This window comes from Neophocaena asiaeorientalis, unplaced genomic scaffold, assembly GCF_003031525.2.
Source record: "Neophocaena asiaeorientalis asiaeorientalis breed wild unplaced genomic scaffold, Neophocaena_asiaeorientalis_V1.1 scaffold5, whole genome shotgun sequence".
Lineage (NCBI taxonomy): Eukaryota > Metazoa > Chordata > Mammalia > Artiodactyla > Phocoenidae > Neophocaena > Neophocaena asiaeorientalis.
Window position 1 is genome coordinate 14,016,589 of NW_020174698.1, and position 12,664 is coordinate 14,029,252.

The 12,664-nt window shown below is 36.6% G+C and overlaps 1 protein-coding gene across 1 annotated transcript in view; it reads left to right on the forward strand.

The window, feature by feature from the left end:
- Positions 1–12,664, forward strand: part of TBC1D32 (TBC1 domain family member 32) — a 176,008-nt gene that overhangs the window by 81,337 nt on the left and 82,007 nt on the right. Inside the window, exon 21 of the mRNA XM_024759058.1 lies at positions 594–682. Within this exon, the coding sequence (XP_024614826.1) occupies positions 594–682 (89 nt within the window). The remainder of the gene's footprint in view (positions 1–593; positions 683–12,664) is intronic.

The window sequence follows — 12,664 nt, forward strand, 5'->3', positions numbered from 1 at the left end:
AGTTGTGGTGCACGGGCTTTGTTGCTTCGTGACATGTGGGATCTTCCCGGACCAGGGCTCGAACCCGTGTCCCCTGCATTGGCAGGCAGATTCTTAACTACTGTGCTGCCAGGGAGGCCCTATATTTACTTTTTAAGTTCTCTAGGTGATTGCAGTGTTTGCTCAGGGTTGGAAACCACTGCTTTACATGAGCAGAGAATGTCTATTAACAAAATCTCAAATAATTCCTAGATAAAACTATTTAAATCCACTGTTCATGCTTCACATTTTTAGAGTTCATATTTATTTTTCAAGGTAGTTTACATTTTTAGCAGTTTAAACAGTATTTAACTGGCTGCAATAAGCAGCTTTGGGTAAACATTTGATTCATTTCAGGAATGTTTACACGTCTTGATGCTCATACCACACCCAGACCAATTAATTCAGAATCTCTAGGGGTGAGATTTAGGCTTAATTTTAAAAAGTTTTTTTTAAACAGCTCCCTACATTCAAATGGAAAGCCGAGTTTGAGAACCACAAATCTAAATAAATATTTGTTGATTTGATTTTCTTTAAATGGTTTCAGCCAAGAACAGTCTAAGTCTCTTTTACAGGATATTATTGACAGACTTATAATTTTGAATTCTGAAGCCAAGATTCGTTCTTTATTCAACTATGAACAATCACACATCTTTGGTCTAAGGTAAGATGCTGAATTTCACTTGATGTTTTCTTATTGCAAAAACAGTTAAGGATATGTTCTATATACTTTAAAAAAGTATTTAAAATAAGCTAATTTTTAAAGCATGTTTAAATGTAATTTGTCTTTCTGTAATATTACAAAGTAAATTATAGTCACTAGATTTTTACATTATGGCCTTTGCCACATTTAGGTTCTGTATTATCACAGTGTATTTCACTTTTGCTCGATTCATTAGAGGCATCCTGTGGACTATTCAGTTTACTCAGGAGTCAACTGGGGCTTCCCTGGATTGGTGTTGGATTGGACTCCTGTCATAATGTAGTCTTGAAAGAGGCCTAAAAATGGATGATTTATCTTGCCCAAATGTTGCTCCTCAATGTTAATCATACTCTTTAACCCAAGGTTTAAATATTTTCTGGTTGAATTTATATTCCTTAACATTTAAAAGCAGCTGAATTAAAGAAAATTTTCACTTTCATAGGTTCATGATTTCCTTTCTACTAGCAAAGTAACTTTTAAAAGTATGAGGGGGAGGGAGTCAGTGAGAATGTTCTACCTAAGAAATAAAGCAATTACTTTTCTAAAATTAGATTTCTCTAATGGTAGTGTATATTATAAGTCTTAAGCCTTTTTTTTTTACATTCATTAATAGCTGAGTTTCATTTTTGGATTTATAGTTCAAAGAAGGTAGGAAAAAAAGCTGCAGCTATTATAGTTCTTTGTGGTGGTATGCTCTTTATCTCAAAATGTACTTTCACATTAAATTTTAACTTTCTGTGAATAGCATCAGATAATCATATAGCAAAAAGTGATGAGGAATTCTGGGGAAAACCTATCAGTAGAATCTCCTTTTGCATAGCAAGTATGTTTCTGAGTTTTCTAATTATAGAACATAGATTTTGGTCTCTTGTTATTAATATGTTGAGTAAATTTTTTTTTCTGTATGTTTTCTTTCTTTTATAGAGTAATATTTTCTTCTGGTGTTCTTCTGGCAAAATATTTAGCAGTAGGATTTTAAGTCATGTAAAAAGCAATCCAAGAAGTAAAATGCTCCTGGGAATAAAATATATTAATTTGCATAGTGTATGCTTTCTCATAAAGTCTAAATGGAAACTAGAAAATTTGCCATCCCATTGTAGATACCTATAATAGCCGTGCAATATAGTGGTCAGCAACGTGGACTCTGGAATCAGTCTACCTACTGTTTACTAGTTTTGTGAAGTGAGATCTCAGTTACCCATCTGTAAAATGGAGGATAACTATATACTTTTCCTCACAGAGTTACCATGAGACTTAAATATGAAAAATTAGAAGGGCTTATAGCAGTGCTTGGCACATAGCAAGCACTATAAAAATGTTAGTAATAGATATAAAGTAGCAGTACTTCGTTTCTTTATATCTGTCTACTTGCAGTATACGGTTTTTGAGTTTTACTTAGGAAATAAATTGACTTCATTTTTTCAGTATCTCAGTAGTCTTCCACATCTGCCAAGAAATGTGCTGTTTACAATATCAGCATTCAGACAAAGAAAATGGCAAAACCACTTTTTGAGGAAAAGTTTGTATTTTAATTTTATGTGTCTTTTAACAAATTTTTCTTTGACAAGAAATTTCATGGTATTTTGAAGTCCATTCTTATAATACTCAGTTGTATTTTTAAGTTATGCATCTCAAGTTAACTTTCATTTTTTAAATGAAACTTTCACTTTTCTATGAAAGTTTACTTTCATTTTTTAAATGAAACTTTCATTTGTCTATGAAAGTTTACTTTCATTTGTCTACTGTTTCAGTCTAGCATTGGTAACTGAGGTCCAGTGGTGATAATTTAAATCATAGCTTAGTATTATATAAATCTCATGTTTCTATGTATTTCAGATTTTTGCCTGTATCATTTTCTTTCACTCCCACAGTTTTTTGTTTTTAATTGTACCGTTCCCTCCCAGTAAGTCATCTCATTAATGTGTTTGATTTCTACATTTAGCATTGCTTTGTTCCATTCACTTTATTTTTTTTCCCCTTGCTTCAGAAATCTAGACTAGCATGATGGTAAGTTTGATACAATTTCTTTAGGTTTACCGCAGCTCTTAGATGAGGCTAATTTGGGGCTTAAGGAAATGTGGATTTTCACATTCAACAGCATCACATTCTATTTAAGTTTCTGAATTTTTATTTGCCAAGATCTTCTTACAAATCTTATATTGTAAATGACTAATATACAAGAAGCTTGCTCCTTTGATTAGCCCTCCTATCCTCTTTGTTTCCACTTCCAACCTGTCCTTTTCTACTACTGGTATCAGTGTGCAGACATGCCTTCACATGTCCCATTTTACAATGAAATGAAACAAAACACACGCACGGAGAAACTCCTTGACATCACATCTCTCTGCAGTCACTGTCCTATTTCTCTGCCTCTTGCAGCAAAATGTATCTATACGAACTGTCCCTACTTGCTCACCTCTGCTTCCTCCTCAGCCCCCTTAGATTTGACACTGACTTTACAGTTCTGTCAGAACTGCACATCCTACTCATCTCAAGGTCACTTATAACTTTTATGCTGATGAATCTAGTGGATTCTTCTCTTGATTCTCATCTTACTGTAAGTAACATTTGACATAATGGGCCATTTCTATGTGAAAGTTCTTTTAGCTTCTGTGATACCACATACTCCTATGGCTGCAGTTTCTCCTCCTTTTCATTCTCTAAGCAACCTCTGAATGTTCGAATACTCAGGACTTGGTCCTGGGTCCACTTTTTTTCTTTACACGCTACCCCTAGTTCATCCACTTATTCCTTTGCCTTTAAGTATCATCTGTATGCCAACGGATGCCCCAATTTATATCCCCGATCTAAACTATCATTCTGAGCTACCAGACTCATATATATGACTGCATCCTGATATCTCAATTCATACATTTCTCAGATATCACAAACTTGTCTAAAATTGAACTGTTGAGTCTTCTCCCACAAAAACAAAACAAATCTTTCATTTCCATCTTATTAAGTGGCCCAACTATCTATTTAGTTGTTCAATATTGAGTCATCTTAACTTTCTTTCTTTGTGTTTCAAACAATAATTTGTCTTTATTATAAAGAAATTAACCAATGCAGGAAATTAAATATAATAAATTAAATGAAATTCCTCCTAACTCTGAAAGTGATATTATTAACACTGAGGAAAATCATTCTAGATGTCTTATATGCATATACAGACAGAAGAATAGCTATATGGAAATACTTTATAAAAATGGAATCATAATATGGTTTCTATTTTAAATCCTAAATGAATTTTATAGAAAAGGAAAAGAAACCCTAGTGAAACAGAAGGAATTGCTGAATTTCAAATAGCTGTTTTTTCACTCCAGAGGTAATTATTTCCCCAGCATTTCCTAGAGCTTAAGAACAAAGATTATATAAAACACTTCAAGTGGTTTGAGCATTATAATTCACTTTTAGACAGTATGCTCTGTGCTACATGTGGGAGATGTAATAATGTGTAAATGTGATGTGGTTCTCATTCCCTTTAACTTGGCTACCTAGTGAGGAATTGGATTTTAAGATAATGAAAAATGTGAGGTAATTAATGCAGAAGAGAATAGCATCTTTTTTTTGAGGTACGCGGACCTCTCACTGTTGTGGCCTCTCCTGTTGCAGAGCACAGGCTCCGGACGCACAGGCTCAGTAGTTGTGGCTCACGGGCCTAGCCGCTCCGCGGCATGTGGGATCTTCCCGGACCGGGGCACGAACCTGTGTCCCCTGCATCGGCAGGTGGACTCTCAACCACTGTGCCACCAGGGAAGCCCGAGAATAGCATCTTTATAAAGCTCTCCATCTTCCCATTTTAAATAACTGGCAATTCCAGACTCTATTATGGGCCTTTCAAGGAGCTCCAGAATATCTCCACCTTTCCTGTGTATAGTATTTTCCACCTTACTCAGCCTGAACTAATGCTCTGAGTAAGTTAGACTTATCTCCCTCAAGCACAGTGTTTATTATTGCCTCTATACCTGTTTGTCTTGAATATTGTCTTCACTTTTGCTGTCTTTGTACAAATTTGGATCATCCTTCAAGGAAAAGCCTGCTTCATGAATTACTTTCTTCATGACTTATTATAAGAACACTCTGATAATTTTCCTGAATGTCCTTTGCCTTTTTTGTCATTCACACATTCTTAATTTTATTTCTGTCTCTGACTAAAACTTAAACTTCCCAAGGGAGTATCATTTTCTTTTACTTTCATGTCCGCCACATTGCCAAGTACTTTTTGGTTATTTGTTTAACATTCATTTGCTAAATCTGTTGATTAAAAACAGTTGCCTGGAACCTTTTTTAAAGAAAGTTGTACATTTATTATATGCTGCGTGCAAATTATTTTCTTGAACACCTGTCTTTCAAGGGCACTAATTAAGGCACAGTGAGGTTTTTGTCCTCGATAATTTGAGCTATAATTAACATGACGTATTAATTTCAGATGTGTAACATAATGAGTTGATACTTGTATGTATTGTGAAACGGTCACCACAAAAGTCTAGTTAAGATCATCATCATACATAGTTACAGGAATCTTTTTTTTCTTGTGATGAGAACTTTTAAGATCTACTGTCTTAGCAGCTTTCAAATATGGAATACACTCTTCACCCATTTTGCGCACCCCCCCGCCCCCCGCCGCCCTTGGCAATCACCAGTTCTCTGTATCTGAGTTATTTGTTTTTTTTAAAATAACATGCTTATATACTATGTCTTGATTTTTGAAATTTAGATTTGTTCTCTTTTTTGAATACTTTTAAAATTTTTATTTGGCTGCGTTGGGTCTTAGTTGCAACACTTGGATCTTTGTTGAAGCATGTGGGATCTTTGTCGCAGCATGCGGGCTCTTTAGTTGCGGCATGTGAACTCTTAGTTATGACATGTGGGATCTTGTTCCCTGACCAGGAATCAAACCTGGGCCCCCTGCCTTGGGAATGTGGAGTCTTAGCCACTGGACCACCAGAGAAGTTCCTGATCTCCTGTCTTAAAGAATTTCGAGTCTTAGGACTTAGGTTTCCTCTGCTCTCCCTCTCTCCCTGCTCTATAGTTTCATAACAATCTTGATTAAATCACTATTGAAAGTTTACATTATTGTGTCTATATAAATATTATTCATTTATGGGCCAAGTAGTATGCTATGACTATTTCCTTTTTCCTACTTTATTTTTTCTGAAGTTAACAATTGCGTGGCTTTTTCCCATTTACTTCATTTTCTGTGTATCTACTAATGTATTTCCAGACTGTCCTAAAAAAAAAAAAATACGTCTGCTGCTGCATAACACTTGTATAGTGCTCATTATGTCCCAGGTACTGGTATTAGTTTCACATTTAAATCTCTTAATTTTAGAACCACCCTATCAAATAGGTACTCTAATTAGCTTCATTTTTTTAAATGACTCAGATGAGCCACAGAAGTTAAGCCTTTTAAGATGACACACCTAGTAATTAATGAAGCTGGTATTTGGACCCAGATGGTCTGGTTCCAGAGAATATAATGCCTGACCCATACATTGCATTGTTTTACAACAGGCGTCCCCAACCCCTGGTACCGGTCTGTGGCCTGTTAGGAACCGGACCGCACAGCAGGAGATGAGCAGTGAGCGAGCCAAACTTCATCTGTATTTACAGCTGCTCCCCATCGCTCGTATTACCGCCTGAGCTCTGCCTCCTGTCAGATCAGCGGCAGCATTAGATTCTTACGGGAGCTCAAACTGTACTGTGAACTGTGCATGTGAGGGATCTAGGTTGCGTGCTCCTTATGAGACTCTAATGCCTGAGGCGATCTGAGGCGGTGATGCTAGTGCTGGGGAGCGGCTGCAAATACAGATTATCATTAGCAGAGAGGTTTGACTGCACAGAGACCATAATAAATCAATTGCTTGCAGACTCATATCAAAACCCTATCAGTGAGTGGCAAGTGAAAAAAAGCTCTTGGCTCCCACTGATTCTGCAGTGTGGTGAGTTGTATAATTATTTCATTATATATTACAATGTAATAAGAGAAATAAAGTGCACAGCAAATGTAATGCGCTTGAATCATCCTGAAACCATCCCCCCCACACCCCAGTCCATAGAGAAATGGACTCTCACTCTCTGGCACACCTATTGTCTTCCACGAAACCAGTCCCTGGTGCCAAAAAGGTTGGGGACTGCTGTTTTGCAACATAAATGTCAAGGGCCTTATAACCATTCTGTCCAATTATATTTTATAGTCTCAAGGTTTTTACATTCTTGAAGGCAGGGACCATGTCCTGTTCATATTTGTGAATAATAAACTAAAGGACATCAGGTAATATTTTATCTTTTGTTCTTATATCACCTGTGTTTGTACTGGAGGATCTTTTAGCCTTATATATCAGCCTTCCTGGGATTTCCCTTCACCGTCATCCTGGGAATTGCTTCTTCTCTCTTCTAAGTTGGATTCTCTTTTACCTGGGATTTAATTTCCTATTTCTTGGTTTACTCCCTTTTTTTTTTTTTTTTTTTTTTTTGCGGTACGCGGGCCTCTCACTGCTGTGGCCTCTCCCATTGCGGAGCACAGGCTTCCTGAACCGGGGCACGAACCCGTGACCCCTGCATTGGCAGGCGGACTCTCAACCACTGTGCCACCACGGAAGCCCCTACTCACATGTTTTGATGGAGATAACTTTTTCAGAAAGGATTGTGGGATGGAGGTATCCACAATATAATGTCAGGAGCTACAAAACAAATGGGTAAATTGTAACTGATTTAGTAGGTCAGCAAAGCTAAAAGTAAATTGGCAGGGAATGCCCAGAAGCAACTTTTTATCACAGTATTCTAGAAACACTAGGAATTAGAGACACCACTGAAAATGGAGATGAAAATAGAGGATTAGGTGTGAAAGTCTAAGATTTTCAATAATAGGATTAGTTCAAATATAAGATTTAGATATGCCCTCACATTCTCTCAATTCCTACCCACTCAGCCTAGGTTACTGTTCTTCCCAACTTCGGCAGAACATTGGAGGTTTACCTTCTGGAAATCGTGAATCAGAGACAAGTGCAGCTAAGGGAAGGGGTATTGTGTTGAAAAAGATTAAATGTTATTATCTGTCAGTTCAAGAGATATATTATCATTCAATTTCCTCTCCTCTCCAAATTTGTTTTTCTTAGCATTAATAAGGCATTATTTTTCCATCTGCTTAGTTTTCCCCTATGTATCTACCAGTAGTATATCTCAAGACTTTTTCTGCAAAAGCATAATAGTAATAATGTCAAATATAGCAGTGCTTACTGTGTGTCAGGTATTATTCTAAGCGCTTGGAGGATTGGTTTAAGAAGATTGGTGGAAGAGGTATATAGATGATCCTCTGAGAATACACTCAGATTGAGGGAGTATTTTTGACTCATGTCAATGCTCTGATCTCTCCTTCTGCAAAGGAGGTAAAATAATCCCTTTTGTTTGGCTCAGCCTCTTTCCTCAGCTACCCTAGTGCTTACTCAGCTGGGCTTATGAGCAAAGTAGACATGGTGGCAGGGGCTAGACATTGTTTATCAAATAAGGATCAAAAAACAGGAATATTTATTTAACAAAGAGAACATGGATTTGCTCCAAAATGTTAGGAGACCATGTGTGTATCTTGTATTGCCCCTTGCTAGAAGCTCCGTATAGTATCTAATCAGCCATTAAGTTTGAACATTGAATCTGCTGGATTAAAGGCTCAAGTGATAGAGTTTCTAGATTTGGAGCCTGCCTCAGATCTTATTCTAGCCTCTAGGTCACATAAAGTTGATAGTTAGGGGTTACGTGATATAAATCAGAGAAGCATACCCAAATATTGTAGGTGTTGCTTCTAAAACTCACAGAGGCTAAAATCGTGCATTATGTCACTTCCTGGTGGTAAATAGTATAAGATTTAATAATACATCATGTATATTACATGTGATTTCTTGACATTCTAGGGCACTAGAACTCAGAAACTTCACTGAGATGCCAATGAAATGTCCCAGTTTTTTGGATCTCTCACTGTCTGGCACACCTATTTTTTTTTTTTTTTTTTTTTTTTTTTTTTTAACTGAAACATGTAGAATGCCAGATACTTCTTTTTCACCTAGGCCCAGTTAACATATCATCGGTAGAGTAGTTTTTCATGACGACCTGAGGGATGATAGGACAATCAAGGCTGCCCTGGACTAAATTTTGTTAAAATGAAAGATGTATTACTGTCCATGTTGGGTGAAAGCAGACCGCTCCTGGTATTCACATTGGCCAAATTAGTAGTATCTTCTCAGTTAGAGGCTTTGTTAATTTACTCTCCTAAGGAGACTTCATCCTGATTATGTCTTTTGTTACATATAATTAACAGATACACTAAGGCAGGAAACATGTGCAGGCTGAGCAGTGCAGCAGAAAGTGTCTAATAAAGATATAGGGACTTAGCCTTCAGTGCCTGAGGTGAGACGAGAAAGCTGTTATTAGATGTTATCAGTAAACCTGACTCAAATAAGGCAGTAGATTTTTTTTTTTTTTTTTTTTTTTTTGCGGTACGCAGGCCTCTCACTGTTGTGGCCTCTCCCGTTGCGGAGCACAGGCTCCGGATGCGCAGGCTCAGTGGCCATGGCTCACGGGCCCAGCTGCTCCGCGGCATGTGGGATCTTCCCGGACCGGGGCACGAACCCACGTCCCCTGCATCAGCAGGTGACTCTCATCCACTGCGCCACCAGGGAAGCCCAGGCAGCAGATCTGATTGAATATCACCACAGGTATACAAATTCTTTCATGGAGTTACTACAGGGGCCTGGATCCTTCCCCACTTTAAATAGTCATGTCATGCCTCCAAAAGCTTTGCGGTAGGCAGACAAACTCTTATGTCTTCACCACCTTCAAACAACACCATATCCCTGAGTGCTAGACTGTTTGGGTTCTTGGGAACCATAAGGCTATGATAGTGTCTGTAATATTTGCACATTGCTTAGGATTGTATGAAATAGAGAATGAACAGCTAAGGTCTGTGATTACTGTCTGTCTTTTGGTGTACAGAAACTTATTTTGATAAAAGTAACCTATAACACCTAACAACCTGAGGGGGTTTGTGCCTGGGGTAGGTAGACTCCATCTAATTCTAACTGTGTTCTGAGAGAGAGATACACATACATATTCACAAACACTTTGAAATTTCTTCTGTGAAACTTACTGTTGATATCTTTACATTAACTTTATTTTTAATACTTTATCTGTCCATAAAAAACTGAAAATATACCATTAAAGCACTTATCCAGTAATGAATTTGGATTCATCTTGGATAATTGTTGATTTTCTTTGGAATACTTCTTGATATAACTAACTTTATGTTTGAAATAAGCAGCAGATTTTTTTCTTAACTTCGGGAAATTTGGGTTGGGGCCAACAAAACTTAAACTTCACAATTTGTTACTTGTAAGCCTAATAATATGTAAGTTTTGAGACATGTTTTTATGGTCACTTTTCAAAACTTAATGGATATAAAATAATCTGCACACAACACTCCAATTCACTTTGTAAACCTAGCCTCATGGTTAGACTAAAAAGATGGTCTTACTCAACTGGCTTTTTCTTCCATGCTTACTGTAGCTGCTAGCTTATACACATATGCTGATATAATTAATGAAACATTAAGATCTGTTTATTAGATGATTAGATGATTGAGTAGTAAATGGCACTCGTTATCAAGGCTTTTATGCATAATTATTAAAGTATGCATTGTTTTATTGGTGTTTTCGATTTGTTCATTTATTGCACACATGTTTATATTTCTTATAGATATAATGCTATACTTTTTCCCATTATCCACCCAAGCATGACACAAGTTTTTTATGAAATATTAAAAATATAAATCCTGCATAAAATATAAACATAAATTTAGCAAAGTGTTTTAAAATAAATGTCTACATAAAATCCCAGTCAAGTAAACAAAGAGAACTTACTAGTACTATGCATTTGTTGATCATGACTGCCTCCCATCTCCCTAATGGGTAACCACTATTCTGACTTTTATGGTATTTACTACTTTATTTTATATTTTTACTACTTAGTTATGTATTTCCAAAAAAATACACTTAATTTTGTTGCTTTTTGGGCTTTATTTTAGTGGTAGCATAGACTGTATACTCTGTGACATCTGACCTTTTATATGTAGCATTATGTTTCTAAGGTCAATATTTATTGCTATATGATATTCCATAGCATGAGTATACTGTGTTTTGCTTATATATTATGCTACTAGCAGACGTTTGAGATACTTATAGTTCGCTAGTTTTGGCTATTATAAACAACTACACGTGGAACATTAGCTACGTATCTCTGTGTGCATATATATACATAATTTTTTTGTGTGTTACAGAAAAGGTATCTAAATATTCAAAGGTATGTTTTTGAACTTCCTATTCTATTCAGTTGGATTTTGTTCATCCTTGTACAAATATTAGATTCTGTTAATTACTATAGCTTTATAATACGTTACAATAATTGATAGGGTGATTGTTCCCACTTGGTTCTTTTCCAAAAATATCGTGGCTACTTTTAGTCCTTTTTTTTCCATACAAATTTTAGAATCATCTTGTCACCCAAACCAGCCCACTGGGATTTTAATTATCCTTGGATTGAATCTACAGATAAATAGTGAGTGAACTGACATCTTTATACTGAGTTTTACAATCTGTAAACATTGTATATATCTCCATTTTATTTAAGTATTCTCTAATTACTCTCATTAGGACATTGGGGTTTTTTTCATAGGTCTTATATATCTTTTGTTAATTTAATATTTGTAACCTTATGTTCCCCAGTATATACTACAGTATGTGGCAATATCACCCAGTGGTTTAAGAGCATGGACTCTGGAACCACATCATCAAAGTGATTTTAGACAAGATTCGTAACCTCTCTATGCCTCCATTTCTTTGTATGTGAAATGGAGACAGTAACTCTACCTTCCTTGGAGTTATTGTGAGCCTAAATATGTCACATAAATTTAGGACATGGTAAGCACCATATCTGAGATAAATGTCTGAGACTGTATAGATAAACCAATTATTAATTCATTTAACTATTCTCCTTTAAATGCTTTTAGGTTGTTAGTGGAGCCATTTTGTTGAACTCTTACCACAAACTTTGTGGCTTAAAACATCACACACTTACCTTAGTTTCTCTCTACTTGGTTCTCTCTGCTTGGTTCCTTGTTCATAGTCTTACAAGGCTACAATCAAGGTGTCAGATGGGGCTGTGATCTCTTTTGAAGCTCAATCAGGAAAGTATCTGTTTCCAAACTCACAGATTTTTGGCAGGATGTAGTTCCTTATGGTTTTAGGACTGAGGGTCATGTTTTCTTGCTGCTTAGAGGCTAGAGCCCTCGCAGCTTTGTTAATTGAAGTCTGCCCTCAATTCTTAGAGGCTACCTGTAGTTCCTTGCCACATGGGTTTCTCCAGTATGGCTGCTTGCTTCTTCAAAGCCAGCAGAGTAGAGAGACTCCAGCGAGAATGGCATACTGTTCTTCAAACATGCCAGTCATGCTCTCAACCTTCAGTCCCTTGCTCAAGCTGTTTGCTCTGCCTTGGAACGTTTATCCCTCAGATAGCTCCATGGCTTGTTTCTTCATTTCTTTTAGGTCTTTACTCAGGTGTCACCTTCTTGCTGAGGTCTTTCCTAACTACCTTATTTGAAATTGCATACAGTGATCTATCCCCACTGCTCTCTTATTACAGCTCCTTATTCACTCCCCTGCTTTAGTTGTATCCATGCTGTGTTTTTGTTGTTGTCGTTCACTGTCCCCCTCCTCTAGTATTTAGCATTCCATAAAGACTGGGATTTTTGTGCATGTGTGTTCAGTGAGGTATCCTTGGCACTTAAAACAGTAATAGGCACTTAGTAGGTATTCAACCAATATTTCTTAAAATCAAGTAGATTGAATTTTATGTCATGGGGAAGGGTAGTTTCCAAATAAACAGTTTTATCATCTTCTG